Below are 17904 nucleotides of genomic sequence, written 5' to 3' on the forward strand. Positions count from 1 at the left end.
GGTGACGTGGCGGGCGGGGCGGAAGTGGCGTCGGCGGCGGGCGCGGGCCGGTGCCGCGGCGGGGCCTGCTGGGGACGCCGAGGGCCCGAGATGGCGGCGCCCGGGCTGCTCCTGCTGCTCCTGCCGCTCCTGCCGCTGCGCGCCCGCGCCGACGAGCACGAGCACACGGTGAGGCGGCCCCGGCTTCCCGGGAGCGGCGCTTGGGCCGGGCCTCCGTGGCGCTCCGCGGGGAGCGCGGCTCGGTGGGCGGGAGGGACGGGGAGCCACGGGCCGCGGCCTCGGGGGGAGCGGGCGGCCGCCGCCCCGCGGGGCTCCCGCCGCGCCCGCTGCGCTGCTCGGGCCGTTCCGGCCGCGCCGGGCGGAGTCGGGCCCCGCGATCCGGTTCGGCGCTCGGGGAACACCGGGGCGCTCGGGGCAGGGCCGGCGGGTTCTCTGATCCGGTTTGCACATCCTTGTGCGGCCGGGCGGGGTGTCCCACCTTTTCCTGGAGCAGATAAACGGCCCGGCAGGTACCGTGCTTTGTTTGGAGAGCGCTGTTTGCCCTCTTCTTGGGTGGATGTTTGCTCTGGCTTCAGAGCTTAGTCCGAACCGGAGTGGTTCTGACAGCTCCCCTCGGGAAGAGGCACGGATGGCGTGGGAATGGGCTGGGGAGTGAGAGCAGGACGGGGACACTGCCACGGACCCGCAAGGAAAATGGGTGCAGAAAATACTACTGATCTAAGAGCTCGCCCATTGGCATGAGGATAGTTTTTCTTAAGTGCTCGCAATATTATCCAAAAAGAATCTCTAGGAAAAATATACTACTGCTTCGTCAGTTTCTGATTTTACATCCGAGTGTTGTTTCCCGTGGCTTTCAGTGTGAGAAAGTGGAAGTTTGTGTGATAAGCTAAGATATGATTTTGGAACAAGACTTTCCTAGAAATCATCTCTTCTGCAAGTGGAGTGTATTAGAACGTGGCTGTGATTAAACACTGGCTCTCTCAGACTGTCAGGACTTTTTTTACTCTTGAGCAGCCTGGCTGGTAAACGCTTGCTGAGTTTCTTAACATAGTTTTCTCAAGGTGAGGTTGGTAAAGCTTACCAAGTGTTCTTAATGAAACAGATAAATGTATTGATAGCTTTTGTATAAGGGGTGGTTAATTAGTTGCCTCACTCCGTTTATTTTTGAGGACTTTAAAACTGATTAGGATTGTGTTTGTTTTTTGAAAGGGAAAGGACTTTATTAGTTCTTCAGATAATGACAGAAAAGTGAATCTAATATTCAGTACTTTCAAGAAACAGATATTCTTTGAACTAGTTTAGGTGCCAGTTTTCTTGCTGAACATATGCTTTACAGTGAGGCTTCTGCTGAGGTGAGATGGTTTTCAGCATTGCACTGTGTTTATTTTAAGGGCTGGTTGACTTGAGGGATTATTCATTATTAAATTAATATTGGTAGTCTTCTAGGGAAAAAAAAATAAAGCTGCCACTGAATTTATTTGGGTTTGAGCTCTCCCTTCAAAAGTGACTGTTTAAGATCTTCTGTGATGGTTTTAGATCTTCTGAATGATTACCTAAACAATTACCCATGGAGATCACAAATTCCTTTTGAAGGCTTGTCATTTTTTTCATCTAAACTACTCAACTCTGAGGGATTGTAAGTCTATTTTGGTTTACTATTCTTGTTCACATAGCGTCCAGTTTATTAACTGGATAGGTTATGCGATAGGTTAGGAATAGTTGGTGTAGAAAGACAGTTTCCTTTTTTTGGAAGGCTATCTCCTTGTTTGGGTATTTTGATATTTTAATCTTGTGTGGGAGATTGGAGTGGAAGCATTAATAGCATGAATGAAGCATGTCCAGGGTTTTGTAGTAGTGTACTGATGTTAAGATAAAGAACCTGAAGGAAATATTCCTTAAATACTTCATTTTAATGAATTTCACTTTTAAATATGATTGCAGCTGGGAGATTAATTTTCTTATAATCAAAGTACTTTACTACATTTTGAAGGCTCTGCTCATTTTTGGAGAAGTGGAAGGGAAATTTAGGATTTGATAATCCCAAACTAAATTTTCACTGCCTTTAAGACTTGAGACCTGTTGGTAGGAGTGCACATCCTTGTCCTTCCATTTCCTCGGTGTGCAGCTCCCTGGGGGAAGGTGTGCTGGTGCACCTGACACAGCTGAGCAGGGTGTTGTCAGTGCTCAGCATGTTGGACATACAGAAGTGCTGTCTTAAGCTTTTAATGCTGCTGTAACATGGAATTGTATGCAGTGTGTGCTGTAATATGTATTACATGTGTCCTTTAAGGTTGTGGACTTCTAAGCAAATACTATAAAAGGTAATTGTGAGATGACTCTGCATGAAGCTCTAGGTCTGTGCTAGTGTTTCTGGAGATGTTAGGTATGGATAGTGTCATTGAATCAACAGCTTATATCCTTTATCTTAAATTTCAGTTAGTCTTTAGAAATCACATCTGCCTTTCTTTGGAGGAAGAATAGTTTAAATACAATTATAAGATAAAGACATGGTTATTTAAAATGAATAGTAAGTGAAGAGAAATTTTTGCCACAGTATTTAAAATCTCCATTGTCTAACGACAGTACAGCAGCATAACTTCAGACCATGACAGAACAGTTAGTTTATTGGGAACTAACTGAAAACTTGTCTGGTGATTCTTTAACTCATTTTCATGCTTCAGAGCATGTAATGTACTTGCTCATTGCCTGTATTATAACAATTGCAACATTTCTTGACAATTGTCCTTTTATTTGTGGAAGCGATAGTATCAATGGGCTGCTGGTGGCCTTATCACAATGTATACTGATCCTGCAGAAACAGGGCTGGGGGCTTCTGCCTGGCCTTTGCTTTCACATCTTCTGTTGCTAGACTTGTTGAAATTGATGATGTAATAGACAAACCATAAAACATTCTGAAATATCCTGTGGTTTTTGTTGCAGGAGAATGGTCTAGAGAGTAGGTAGCATTTTAATTTTAATGTTGCTTCAGTTTAATTATCGGTGCTCTGTAAGAATGGAAGGAAATACATGAAAAACATTGAAAATAAACAAAACCCAACCTATATTGCATAGCAAAATTCCTAATTTAATATGGTTGAGAAAAGCATTTTTGCTTGATTTATACCCTGATCAAGTACGTTAAAACCCTGAGAATGTAAGGCTTACTTAAAATTAGTATGTAAAATTAGGAACTTTGTATAGTATCTGAAAATTGTCAGTTAGAGAAGTACTGTGGAAAACATTTCCGTTCATGTAAAATACTTATTTGCACGTGAAGTTGAGCGCAGATGAGTGGCCTGATTCCTCTTTGAAGTTGTGTTTCCATTTTGAAGAGGTGAAATAAATGTCATGGAAGCAGGACGTGGTGTGCCTGAGCAATCTTGTGCATCTAGGAAGTGTAACAGTAAAAGTACTGCATGTACACAAGTTCAGCCTGTGCCACTGGTACACTTCTAGACACATCTTGATGAGGCCTAAAATTCAGAGAGAAATAAAGAAGTGTTACTGGAAATAGCCTGCTTTGTCCAAAGGTGAGCATGAGGCTGAAACCCACAGTTTAATAGGGTGTGGATGTGAGCTGAAACATTGAGTATTATCACAGTGCTCAGTAGATGGGATATCTCTAAGATACTGGGGACTGCAAGCCTGGGATATTACTTGCCAGCTGAGTCTTGCTTGCTGCCTCCTGTATTTCTTGTCTTGCTTCTACATCTTTGCTTTGCCAGTAACAAATAACGTTGGTTCTTTTTTTCCCCCTGCAAGATGTGCATTGTAGAGCACATCATTCCAGACATCTATTCAAGGAAAGGAGTAAAATCACATGTTTTCTGAAAGAAACTGTCTTGATTTGAATTTATTTTGCTGAATCATCACATGAGGTTTGGCAGATGTAATCCTCATTTTGTCTCCCATCACTTTTTTGCAAAATGTTTTCCTGGTGTAAAGAAGAATATCAGCAACAGTCTCATATCTATTTCTGCAACCTTTTGTAACTGACTTCATCTAGCCTTAATTGTTTTGTAGAATAAATAGTCTATTTTTAGGGTTAGCATGCTAATTTCTACAGTTGAGCAAAGAGAACATAAAGTTGCTTTCCACACCGTGAGTGCCCTGTTGGGTAACAGGAAAGAAAAGATGCATGTGCTGTACTGAAGGCAATATTGCTATACTTGAATAGTTTCTAAATTGTATAGACGTATGGAAATTGTCTTTATATTAAGCCTCAAAGTAGTGCACACCCCCAGTTTTTCACTAGCTGTATTACACAGAAGAGATGCACTCCTGGCCATGTCAGGCTACACAGGGTTCCTGCCACTTCAGTGCCACTCTGCAGGGAGTAGAGTGGACCCATCAATACCAGCAGCCAGGACGAACTATGGGTGGGTTGGATGTGATTTTAGCTTGCACGGGCACATCCCTGCAGCCCAGTGCTCTGAACAGGCAGTGTGACTATATTGTGCTGCTTTGCAACAGATGTCCTCAGCTGTGGTGAGAGTTGTAGTTGATATGTAGTTGCATTTGAAGTGCAGGTTGGTTCTCCACCACCTGGTTGGCCATTACAGAAAGAAGTTTCTGAAGCTTTGTCTCCCTTAGCTTAAGAGCTTTATGGTAGGTAGCTTGTGTCTATGCTGAGACTTTTCAGGCTGCATCTATAAATATATCATGATATATATTCCATATAGCTACAGAAATTACTGAGCTGATATTAAGCATAGTGCAGAAAAATATATGAAGCTTACAGACATTTTTTCATAAATTACAGTAAGTGAAACATAAATAAAATGGTGTTCTGTAGCCTTCTCTCACATGTGAAAGTACTGAACTGTGGGAGTTGTGGCACTGTGACCAAGTTGTTAAATGCTTGTATCTGTGAATATAATTGGGATCTCTGAGCTATGTGCAGTATATTATCCCTTCATATGAACCAAAACCAGAAGAGATTGCTGAGATATACCAGAGTACAGATTGCATCTTATTTGTTGATCTTCTTTGCCTTGTCATTTACTATGTTCATCTTGGCTTACTTTATGTTCTCTCTTTCTCTCTCATAGTGTGACCTTTTTGCTGAAAGGTGTGTTACATGTAAGGCTTCTCAAAACTTAGCAGCCCTCATAAAGAGGTGACAGGACAGTATCCTACAAAATACTCTAGTGCTTTGTCTTGCCTAAATAAGTTTTCCTTTGTGTTGGCACTGTTATTTATTGTGGACTTTTTGATATTATGAAGACCCTAATGAAACAGAACAGAAAAGAAACCAGACAGAAAGCCCACCATCAAACTGCCACCCTTGAACTCTTTAATAGCACTGTGTTCTTGCCAACATCTTACCCTAGCACTAGGCTAAGAATGCAAGGATAAGATATGTCATGTCGGAGAAATGTATTTAAATGTGAAAGCTCGTCCTTATAAGTGACAATGAGCAAAACCCAACAAATGGAGAGAGAAGAAAATGTCCTTCCGTTTCTGCTAGGCACCACCCCCAAATCTAAGCTGAAGGTGCTTGTTTTACTTGCTACAATGCCCTTCATTTGAGGAAGTCACTGGGAGCACCTGATGGGTGGCAGATGGCTGTGCCTAAGGACTGTGTGAGTGAGGTGCACCCTGGGCTGGCTGAGGTGTTGTGTTTCTTTATGTAGCAATCCTGAAAAGATTTATCTAGTGCTGTTCTGGGGTGGTTGTGAGAAAGGAGGAAGTAATAAATGCAGACTGAGTTCTTTGCATCTGTTTGATGTGGCCCCTTTTCTCTCTCGAGTAGGTTGATGGCATCTTGGAGTCATTGTAGGAAAAACATGTAGGCCCTGAAGAGGGTCTAAAGCAACATGCAGATAAGAGACAAGCAAAAAACAGATTGGTTATTGCACATGTTGTAGTTACTTAGTTACATTGGTAGATCAGAAAACAAAGCAAGATTTTGCATGTTATGTTCTAAATCTGTTGGTTTCTGCCTCATCTTTCACGAGTTCCAAAAATGTGGAGGTCCCAGCTCAGTATGAAGCATGTCAGAAAGGAACAGCTGAGGAAAGCAGTGGTCAGTGCTTTCTTGATTCAGGCTGTCAATGATGAACTGACAGACCCAAGGATGTTGTCATATTCTGTTACTGAAGGTTAAGTAGAGACATAGGTCAGCTCACATGTAAGCTGTTTGGTATAAGTAGTGCTAAAGTGGGCTCTTGACAAGTAAAGACCATTTTGAGAAAGGGCTGGAAATATGTTCTGCAGCTGTTAGAGGAAGAAATAGAAGACATGATAGAAATAACAGGCTAGGAAGAGAGATGGACCAGCTTGTCCCGTGCTCTCTTGGCAGGAGCTAGAGGCGGATTCCAAGTGCAGACTCCACTGTCTGTTTCTGCAGCTGAGGGGATTGGAACTGGGATTTTCCTTTCTTTCTCTTATCTTTCCCAACTTTGGACAACTGTGCTGCACTGGTATAACCTTTCTGATTGCTGACAGAGAGGAGGAATGTCTACTTTCTCATGCTTTCTCTTGTTTTTATTTGATGTTTCTCTGACATTCTTTAGCTGTCAGAACTGCTCTGAAGTGTGTGCTCTGCGAAGGGGCAAGTTTGTGAAACCAGTAAGTGTTTGGTCTCTGCTGCAGCTCACAATGAAATTAGTAAGATATTTTAAGTTTCTTGTTGGAAATCACTCACACAGGAGGCTGGAATGACCTTTGTACATCTTTGTAAACAAAAAACGATGAGCCTTTAATTGAGATGGTGTGTTAGTTTAAAGGGATGAAATTATTTTCCGAAGCATGTTTATTTAAATCCTTGAGTTTAACTTTTAAACACTTCATCTGGATTTTTTTTTTAATTTCTGCATTGACCTCTTGGAATGACTGTGGTTGTTCAGAATAAATGGAGTTGAACAACCTTTGTTCATTTGTTAAAAAGGGAGATACAAAACTGTGTTCAGTATTTCAGCTGTGCACTATATAATAGTTACGTCTAATTAACATTTTGCTTTCTTTTCTTCTCCAAGGTGTTCTGTGTCTGTGTTATGGTCTTATAACAATACTTTATATATCTGTACCTAAAAAAATTCAAGACCTGTATAGTGACTTGCTTTTATGTGTATATAATATTAAATAGAGTTTTTTCCTGCCTTAGAAGTTACATTGTTGTCCCTGTCCCTCTTATTCTGTTGAAATTGTAGGTGAAGTAGTGTTGTGTGAGAGACTTCGTGTAGTAATCAGCAAATCTGATACCTCATCCAGATGCATACAGATATAATGCAAATTACTATTTCAGATAATTTAATTTTCCTGAATTTGTCCAGTATTTGAATACTGATAGATTAATGACCTATAAGTACCTTTTTTTGTTGTTCAGAAGTAATAAGGGCTTGGGAAAAAATATTGGCTCCTAGACAAGGAATATGTTTTCCTGGCTAACAGTAGCTGTGGAAAGTGAAGAGTAAATGTTCCCAGAGAGAATTTTATGGCAGCCACCAGACTTCTTGCTGTTCTGTTTTTTCACTGTGGGAATGCTGGAAATGCATCAAAATACAGTTCTTCTGTCTGACTTTGGCTCTTGGCTACTATAGGTACGCAACAGTTTAATTTTAGTGCTTCCTGTGAGGCATTGTGCTCTTCTGGGAATTTTGAATGCAGTTTATACCCTTTCTAAAAAGAAAGGGAGCTGCATTTTAGGAAAATACAAAATACCTGGCAGCGTGGGTAGATTGCCTGACTACTTTGCTAAGATCTTGTTTAACAAAACATTAATTTGGTGTTTCCTTTATTTCAGTTGAGATAAGCAGAGTTTTGCTTTTAACTGATCTGTGTTTTTACAAAATTAGTCAAAGCTTATTTATTTTCAAGACTTCTGCTCGCTGCATCTTCTACATCTTTCTTAAATCCCCCTTGTCTGATACTTCACTGATAGGCTGTAAGAAACTGTATGATCAACTTGGCTTTTTTTTCCCCTATGAAAGCAGGCTGATATTTTATCCTGGAGTCCCTGTCATGTGAAAGACAAAAATGTTCAGCTGTCTTTAAATGTGGCTGTTGCCTGTGATTGAGCAATCCTGCCCTGCTAGTTAATATGAATAAGAGCTTCTTGAACATTTTTATTCTGCTGAGCTTCTCATCTAACTCAATAACTTTGTTTTTCAGTACCAAGATAAAGAGGAAGTTGTTCTATGGATGAATACTGTAGGACCCTACCACAATCGCCAAGAAACGTACAAATACTTCTCTCTCCCTTTCTGTGTGGGATCAAAAAAAAGCATTGGCCATTACCATGAAACCCTAGGGGAAGCACTTCAAGGAGTTGAGTTGGAATTTAGTGGGCTTGACATCAAATTTAAAGGTAAGTAATTCAAAGTGCATTTAGTCACTTAAAAAAATGCACAAACTCTTCAAACTTGATCTTTTAATGAGAAGAACTGAGATTTTCTTGCTGCTAGCAGCTGAGTATATTTTGTATGGTTGATTGGTACTACCACTGGCTTTTGAGTTTACACTTCCATCTACGTGCCCTTGAAGGAAAATGCTTGCAGCAGATATTGCTTCTGAAGTAACTGATATCATTTTACAAAGTAAAACTAAGTTTTCTGCGTATGAATGTTTGGTAATTTACTGGTATTAATATCCTGGAATTACCGGTTCTGAAGATGTAATTTTTTCCTGTGATGATGAATACTTGTAGACTTACTGCAATTGCAAAGGAGTAGCAAGGGCTCAGTATCTCAGAGCTCCATCTCAACACAAAGTTGATGATTGTATCCTTCTGATTACTGTCTAGTTTAGAATAACTTTGACAAATACCTTTGTAGTGCTGTCTCTAACTCATGCCGGTCAGGCTGGAGCAGGATGAAGCTAGTTGTTGTTTTTTTTTCCTGTTGTTCCCTGTCTTCACCATCTTTCCATACTGTTCCAAAGAAGACATTTAACTTCTTTAGCAAATACATTTCTTGGTATTAAGGCCTGAGTCTTCTATTGCATAATTTCCCTCTGTGTGTCCTTTCAGATATCTGTAGCTAGTAGTTGCAGAACTTCAAATAGTAAGAGATTCTTTTTGCCTCTTGAATTTTAACATTTATTAATTTAATTCAATTTATCTTTCTGTGTATCTTTTTTTCCAGAACACTGCATTTCATCACTAGGGCTTAACTGGATGGAGAACTTAAGCATAATATCTCTGTCTGAGCATTTACAGTCAGATGGGATTTAGTTTCTGTAAGCTGTAAATTTTTATCCAAAACTGGACATCTGTAAAATAAAAGAGCTAATGATGTTTTTGCTAGCAGTAGGATAAGTTGAATAAAAGATTTTTACAAACTTTGTTAATATCTTAAATTCTTCATAATTTTTAAACTTGCATAGATTTTGGAGTTGAATCTTTTCTTTTAAGAAAGAAAGAGTACCTGTACAAACACTGGGAAACAGTCCTACTACTGGTTTGTTACACTTGTAGCATGCTGAAAATTTTACTCAATGTGGGAGAAATAATTTTCTTGTCAAACCTCATAGAATGTCCTCAGAAACACAAAATGGAAAGGACAGTGAAGGCAACTGGCAGCAATTCAACAATTGGTGAAGATTCATAAAGTTTATTCATTTTTTAGAGGCTTAAAAGTTGTCATAAACCCAGTACAATTTGTATCTAATTTATGTATTGTAAAATTTGGATTTCATAGACCAGTCTCTAACATTTAGCATTTGTATAATGAATTTCTTTCCAGTTAGATTGTTAAATTGTGATGGTAGCTCAGTTTTTTGGTGACATTTTAGTGGTAGACCTTGTTCTATGCAGAAAGGATGTTCACTTTTATTTTTTCCCCTTGTAACTTGATTGTATCAGTGAAATTGAAAAAAAATTTTTCTAATGGATGAATTTTATTTCAGTGTGATTGATATCGGCTTCAGCTCTGCATCAGTGTTCCAGAAGTTGCTGTAATTAAATTGAAACAGGGCTGTTAGTGTTTTTGTGGTGATTTGGTTTTTTGGTTGGTTTTTGTTTTCCTTTTTCTTTCTTTTTGTTAACAGATAGAGGCTTGGTTGGTACCAATAGATTCATGTGTTCTTAATTAAAGATGCAGCTTGAAGGAGTGTTGAGTATCTAAAATCTGCAGCTGAAATAATTAAGATAATAAGTAATCAACTTGCACAGATTTTCTTCATGAATATGTGAATGATATCTAAGTTCTGAGTTTACAGGCATCTGTGCTTTTCTTTATGTGCCTTTGGCATTATGGCAAGATTAACAGTTGCAGGCATTTCTTTCTCTTTAAAGTATTGTATGAGTTTACAAAATTAGATTTGAACTTCATACTCTTAGGTTTTTATTCTCTAAAGTTAGTAAAAGGGAAATAGAATTGTTCTAATAAATTAGCTTCTGCAATAAAAAATAATTCCCTTCTCAACATTGTTTGACTGGACAGCAGTAGCAGGTAAGCGTGAAGCTGCACGTTGTTCATCATATTCAAAGAATTGTTTAGGCTACAGCTGTTATTAGCTGAAGTACTAAACTGTGTAAGTAAAACTGGCACTTGAATCAGTAGGCATTGCCTGTATTTTTTTAACTAGAATAAAAATATGATTTTGCAGAAATGTGCCCTTCTGAGAGTGAAGGTTTCCACTTCCACTCCCATGGTGGTGATGGTGGAGCAAATCTACAGTGTATTCAAGTCTCCATGAAGTAGTGTTTATTGTATTAAGTGTGGCATATGAAAGGATACATGCAGTCAGACAAGACAGTTGGATTTTCCTTTTGTTACAATATGAAAAATGTTCTTACATCACAGGTCTCAAATCTGTATAAATACCTGTGTGAAGAAAGAAATTAATTAATAACAGACACTCATATTGTAATATAACTTCTGTGTTTTCGATTGGCTTAATTATCTTGTCAAGCTAAATCTAGGATAATAATGCTTTTTAATTAATATGTCAAGTTCTTTACTCAAGTGTTTGAGTGACATCCTCTGTTACACCTGAGACCTAATAAATTATTAAATGGATTGAATATTGGTATCATGGTAACTTAAATTTGAAAATTTATTTTTGATATTACCATACTGTGCTGTTAGAGAAGATGAATGTAAAGAGGAAAAGGATGATTTAACAAAATTGCATTTTGTACTTCTTCCGAAATGTAAAAGAATGGCTGCTAACAGTGTGACTTAGGAATTGTAGATAGGGAAGAATAACTTTCTGGGTGAAAGAGGTGGGTTTATTTTATTTCCAAACGCAGCTTCTTGTGCATCCTTTGCATTATTCCTATTTTTGTCTTCTCTCCTTTTTTTCTCTGTCTTTACTCTGATTGCTTTCTTTCTTCCTTAGGGTAGTTACTTCAAAACTGCTGAGAACTTTAAAAAGTTTTAGGTTTTTTTACAAACATTATTCCTAGTCAGTGAAGCCGATTATACTAAAACAAGGATAATGTTGTAAACAGTTTTAGGTATTTCTTAATAATTTCATACCTCTTGTTAAAGTTAGAGAGATCTCATTATCTGTTCAGGTGAATCTGTCATCAGCTTTTTTACCTTAATCTAGTGTGGGTGAAGCAGCAAAAAGATACTGTGGAACCTTTCCCTGTCCAGTATGTGGGAAGCCTCTGCATGCAGAAGTGTAGATTTCTGAGCACAAGAAATGTGCTCAGAAATCTACATGCATCTACACTTTCATGCATTTGCTTTAATGGTTCTTTTTAAAATGTCCTTTATTGTTCTCTACTTGAGGATACCCAAGAGGGCTTGGAGACTTCAGCTCTGTCCATTCCTCCATTTGATTTGCCTTCACTTTGAGCCAGCTCATTAATAAATCTTCAACTGTGCTTTAATTTTTTGCAGATGATGTGATGCAGACCACTTACTGTGAAGTTGACTTGGACAAGGGAAGAAGAGATGCATTTGTGTATGCTATCAAAAATCACTATTGGTACCAGATGTATATTGATGACTTGCCAATATGGGGTGAGTGATATTGTGCATTAATGATTGGATTACACCTACTCAAATCCTGTACTAGTGGGTTTCATGGAGTCATTTAATGACTAAGCTTTGTTACAAGAATTTCACAAGAAATTTACATGCAAGTCAAATTCACAAGAATATGAAGTAAAGTAGTAGAGGACATAATCTTAACCTGCACCATGGGAGAGTTAGGTTGAACATTAGGAAGCATTTCTTCACAGAAGGAGTGATTAGACTTTGGAATGGGCTGCCCAGGGAGATGTTGGAGTCACCATCCCTGGAGGTGTCTAAGGAAAGACTGGATGTGGCACTCAGTGCCATGGAGTAGTTGACAAGGTGATGTTGGGTCATAGGTTGGACTCAATGATCTCAGTGGTCTTTTCCAACCTAATCAGTTCTGTGTGAAATAAGTTGAAGGCTTATTGCGTTGAAAGAACAGTAGGATGGCTGTACTAGTGAAATACAAAAACAGTGAAAAGCTGTTTTGTTTCTAAAGCCCCAATTTAATAACAATAAGTTCTTAGGTTTAAATTTGTTCAGATGTTCAAGTAGGTGGTAATTAGGTAGGTTACATGTTATTGTGATCATGAATAACAAGCTTATTTGAGAGTTGCTTATTTTGCTACTTTTCTTTATTACTCATGCAAAAACTGTTTGGTTTAATTTTATGGTAATTTAGTGGCTGTTAACAGTGTTGCTTTGTTGTCTGTGTTTATATGGAGTTTTATTTTACTTACTCTTTTACAGTTCTCAGAATTTCTCTTGCTGAGTATTATTTACCTGGGTTTAGAAGTGCTTGTGTCTTGAATAATAAAAATGTGGGTATCTTTATTGCCATTGTCTCCTAAGGTCTCTGTGTTTTGTTGCTCCCTCGTAACCTGTGATCACTTACCTAGTAAGGGGTGCTCTGCAGATTGCACTTTGCACTGATAGCAATCAACCAAACTCTCCAAGGCCTAATCTCCCTGTTGCAGATATTTAAACTGAAAGGAAATGAAAAACAGCCATAAGCTCTTTGTTGCCTGTGTTCTGTGAAAGAGGTAAACTGCCCAAACTAAAACAAGTCCCACAGCACCTACAGAAACACAGTTCAAGTCATCCAAGAAAAGTTCTTTGATACCTGGTATGAGTAATGCTATCCATCATTAATTCATTTTGACAAAGGCTGCTTTTTTTTAGCTCTTTCTTATTTTAATTTGTTTTAGAAAATATCTGTTAGATGAACATGGCAGAAATATTAACACTTCATTTATGTATTATTTATCTGGTTGTCAGGAAGGTCTGGGTTTGTTTTAATGTGTCTGTTTTTAAGAGATACCATTATAATGCCTGAAGAGAAGTACTTAAGTATTGATTTGGTTCTTTTCAGCTGATTTGTTTATTGTGTGTAATGGCTCTGTAGCCAGGCTTGGAGAAGACCCGAATTACTCTGTGTGACCTTTACTGTACTGCTTGTGCAATTGCTGGTAGGCTTTTTAAAAGCATGCATGAGTGACAGTTGTTGCTACAATATTTTTTATGGCTTTGGCCTTTCAACAAAAGCCCAGTGAATTATTTTTCTAGACTAGTGGCAGGTATGTAGGGTTTGAATTGCCCAGGGATAATGGATGCTAAGCTGACTTCTTTGGAATCCTGGGCTAACAAGTCTTGGAGGCTTTCTTTTTTGGAATTTTTTTTTTCTGGTTGTGTTTCATCATCCAGAATGCCAAAAAACAAACATACCTACTAAATCTTCTACACATGACAAATGTTATGCTCTCAGCTAAAAGATTGGTTTCCTGTGATTGAGTATTTTTAATGTTTCCCAGTAGTATGCTTTTTATGCACAAGAAGTCAACTAGAAAACATGTAGAATATAGGTATCATCTTTCTAAGATATAAAGAAGCTGTTTTTGATAGTTTGGAACCAGGATCTCAAGCTGTGCTACATAATGGGGACTCCAGGATCCTAAGTGCAGGTAATATTATGTAAGGATATAATCTGACATCAGGTGTGAAGGCAAGTGGTGCTGACAGTTTCGGTCTGTGTCTGCTGCAGGTTAGGTGAAAGTAGCAGGACTGCAGGTTGGTCAATATTAGCCTGACTTTTATTCAAAAAATTAAAATGAGTTCTTGGTGGGGGGCTGAGAAAGGAGTGGATGCACCTGAACTAATTAGAAGAGTTTATCTGCAAGTCTGAATTAGTATTTTGGACCTTCGTTTTCCCAGTACAGTGGAGAAAACTGGGAATATAGCTTATCTGCAATAATTTTGGTTTTCCTGGGTCTCTGTTCAGCAACAGAAATGTTTTGGGCTCTGAGTGCTGCTTAAAACTTAAAGCACTGAGACTTGCTGGTAACTGAACAGTTTTTATTTTAAGTACTTCTGTTGTGAATATGGCATGAATGATGCTGTACAAACTGCAGAGGCTGTACACATGCCTCTGCCAGCTTGCTGGTGCCTTTGAGTGTGTTGTGTAGACTTGTCTAGTACCATGTAATGTGGTGGCAGGTAGAGACACTGAAGAAAGCAAATATCTTTTGCTTGATTGTTGTTTCAAAGCTGTAACTGTTTCTAAATAGTTACTAAATTTCAGTAATTATAATGAAGGAAACTGTTAGGACTGTTTAAGATACATGGATATGGGCGTATGATCAGAAGTAGTTATGATGGCATCTCTGAAATACTCTGAATACTGAAAAGGGTTTTTTTGGTTTCATGAGGATAGTGTCCAGAACTGGTTACCCTCAGCTTGCATTAAAAATAGCTTGTGCTGAATGACTTTTTTGTTACTGTGTGAAGGCTCTCATCTTGATCCCCTTTATTTGGATTACCTATCTTGAGAACCTCACTGCCCAGCATGTATTGAATGTACTGTATGACCCAATATCCTGGTTTTTTTCATTGTTGCTTTGCATCTTGTAGCTGGATTAAACCAAAATTTTGTTCCCTAAATGTAGATGGCTGGAATCCATTTTTAGTGCTACCAAAATAAAGTTCTCTGTGAAGAGTGTAAAAGAAAAGGATTCAGATGGTGCTAGTGTTTGCTGAGAATTCTAGGCAACTTCTCTTTAATTCTATTCTTAAAGCAGACCATTCACTTCCCTGGGCTCCACCAGATGCATTCCTGGCACTCCTCCTGTCTCCTGGCAAACTTTAGTTAAGTTCATCCTTTATGTTCTTTATGATTTTCCACCTTGCTAAGGCTTACTGCTACCAGACATATGCACAAACACTAATTCTCAAAATTCACCCTGAAAGTCCTCAAGCCCTGTAAGGACTACTCTATTTTCAGTAGAGACTAGGCATAAATTAACCTTTCTTAACTGCTGATAACTGAAGTTAATGACATCAAACTGCTGTTTGAAGGCTCTGTAAGGTTTACACTATTTTCTAATCTGAAAAAGGCAACAAGATCTTTCTAAGTGCATTCAGAAAAAATTATTCCATTTTATATTTTTTCCTGAATTGCTGTCCCACAGTGGAGAGAGAGACTAGGCTTAATTGTTTCAGGACATTCCCTAGCTATGTGAAGCACTGTGTTAGTTCATTCCTTCAGTGAGTGATTAATCAGAATGTTCTTTAAGTAGTTTAGAGGTCTATATTGTCTGGATACTGCCATGGGAACAGATGGCATGGCAGGTGCCAGGCTATATGGTGGAGGCACAAACTGGCACATGTTTTGTGTAGATGGCATATACAAGGCAATCCTGACAGATGAGCATGAGTGAAAAGCTTGACAGAAATACTACCTTGAAAATTAAAAAACACAGGTGATGCACAAAGGCTCTTCCTTCATATACCTGGTGCTTTGAGGTAGTCTGTTCCATATCCTTCACCCACTTGTTCTCCCATTCCCCTCAGCCTTGTGTATCTTGAGTGCTGCTTTTTGTGTGACTTTCCATTTTGTACATCTTGCATTTGATCTTTGATCTTGACATCAAAGGTGACACAGCCTGGGAACTTGTTGACTGTTAAACTTTTTATTTTCACTCGGCATAGCACAGTCTCTGGAATTCTTCTGTGGTAGATGAGACATTTTGCACTAACTTACTGAAAATTAAGAACCTAATCATAGAATGGTTTGGATGGTTTGAATTGGAAGAGAACATAAAGCTCATCATGGTACAGCCACAGCTTCTCTTGGGCAACCTGCAACCTGTACCATTCTCACAGTAAAAAATTTCTTCCTAATATAAAACCACGTTTTTGGCAAGCATTGGAAACCTGTGTGCAAACAAGAGCAAAAACCATTTGTTGGGAAGTAAACTAATGAGGATTACAGAGAAAAAGTAAAATTCTTAAGAGGAAGAAAAACGAGCAAATAGATAGTTGGAAGATGGGAAATTGTAGAGGTCTTGGCTAAGTTCTGCTAGGAAAAATGAATCTCTATTTAGCTAGTTATTTATTTGGTAACAATTGCAAATAAAAGTAGAGACACTGTTGTTGGGTCTTCTGCAGTGTTTGTAGCTGCAAGCTTTTTCTTTTAATGTCATTACAAAATGTTTCTTTCAGTGACCCATGGATTGAAAGTGGAGTCCAGATATTTTGAGTTGAGAAGAAAAGTGGTCTTCTGTGTCCTCTTTGTTTATGTTGCTTTTTTAGCTGGCAAAACTTTGTAATGCATGTTTTTAAAAAGTAAATGCAAAATATCTGAAAAGCATACCTGTAATACATGCTTGCACTTGTTTTCTATGCAGGGATTGTTGGAGAAGCAGATGAAAATGGAGAAGATTATTACCTTTGGACTTACAAAAAACTTGAAATTGGTTTCAATGGAAATAGAATTGTAGATGTCAATCTGACCAGTGAAGGAAAGGTGAAATTGGTACCAAACACAAAAATCCAGATGTCATATTCAGTAAGTAATTTGGTGATGCACGTGTAATAAGAAATTCTACATGGTGAAATAACTCAAAAATAGGTACTTGTATACTATAATATGTACCGATATGTTGGGCTGTGTTAGAGGAAGATGCATCTTCACTCCTTCAATTATTCTGTTTTGTTGCTGAAAAACCTTGATAGATTTATTAATAATGAATGTAAAATTATGATTTTTGAAGTACTCCAAACAACCTGGAGCTTCTGTAATGTGCAGAAAAGTGTTTTAGTGGGAAAGGAAGATACCCTGAAAGGATGGAGACTAGAAGTATAGAGGACCCATGAGTAGGTACACATTGTCTTCATGTTTGGACTTCTGACCATTGTAGAATCCAGTTCAAACCCATGATACCATTGTATCATGGGTTTGAACTGGATTCTCAGCTAGTATAAGAACACACTGTAAGCCTTTATACTTTGCACGCAGTTAATGTCAAAATTTACTTTGTTTTGCAATTCCAGTAGAAATTTCTTATTTATATAACATGATTTATAAGGTTTTAAATTTCTTTTTCTGAAGCTCTCTGATATGATATTGAGTTGCTATGATAAAAGGTAATGAATAAACAATGCTTGCTGGTTGAGACAGATGAATTTTTTCAGTTTTCCTCTTTATTTAGTTGATATTACTTAAATCAAGTGATGGTTCACTTGTCATGTTCAACACATTTGTATAGTGAAACCATTTTTTAATGCACTGCTTTGCTTCCATGCGTAGATGTGAGCATAGGATTTTATTTCAGAAAATATTCTTGCCACAGTTACATTTGTTTTGTGATGAATAAGTTGTATAGTTTAAAGTGCAGATAACTGGATTTTGTATGTTCATTTTAGAATTACATTTATACTAATTTCCCTATTTTTGCTGCAAAATTGATAGTAGAAATTTCAGAATTTGCTATTTCAAATTCTACCATCATTGTGAAGTCCATTTGCTCTAAATTTTAAGTTGGACAGCAACTTAAGAGCTGAGTAGCAGCCAGTAATAAAAATAACATAAGATAGTCCCTTAAAAGACTTTTTAGCATGCAAAGCTCAGGACTTCTCTATCAAATTCTGTTGGCATTACTGGGCAATTGCTGGGCTGGCCTGTGTGTGGTTTAATTCACAGATTGTCACTGGT

General features: G+C 38.3%; 1 protein-coding gene across 2 annotated transcripts in view; it reads left to right on the forward strand.

The window, feature by feature from the left end:
- TM9SF3 (transmembrane 9 superfamily member 3) overlaps positions 1-17904 on the forward strand; it is a 41930-nt gene continuing 24026 nt past the window's right edge. The window contains exons 1-4 of one of the 2 annotated variants that reach the window (XM_054636953.2): positions 1-168; positions 8116-8311; positions 11796-11918; positions 16598-16758. In XM_054636953.2, coding sequence (XP_054492928.1) covers positions 91-168; positions 8116-8311; positions 11796-11918; positions 16598-16758 — 558 coding nt within the window. In that variant the 5' untranslated portion in view covers positions 1-90. Of the gene's footprint in view, positions 169-6444; positions 6574-8115; positions 8312-11795; positions 11919-16597; positions 16759-17904 lie in introns of those variants that run through there. The other variant, XM_077183148.1, reaches the window with a different exon arrangement.

This window comes from Agelaius phoeniceus, chromosome 9 (assembly GCF_051311805.1).
Source record: "Agelaius phoeniceus isolate bAgePho1 chromosome 9, bAgePho1.hap1, whole genome shotgun sequence".
NCBI classification, from domain to species: Eukaryota; Metazoa; Chordata; class Aves; order Passeriformes; family Icteridae; genus Agelaius; species Agelaius phoeniceus.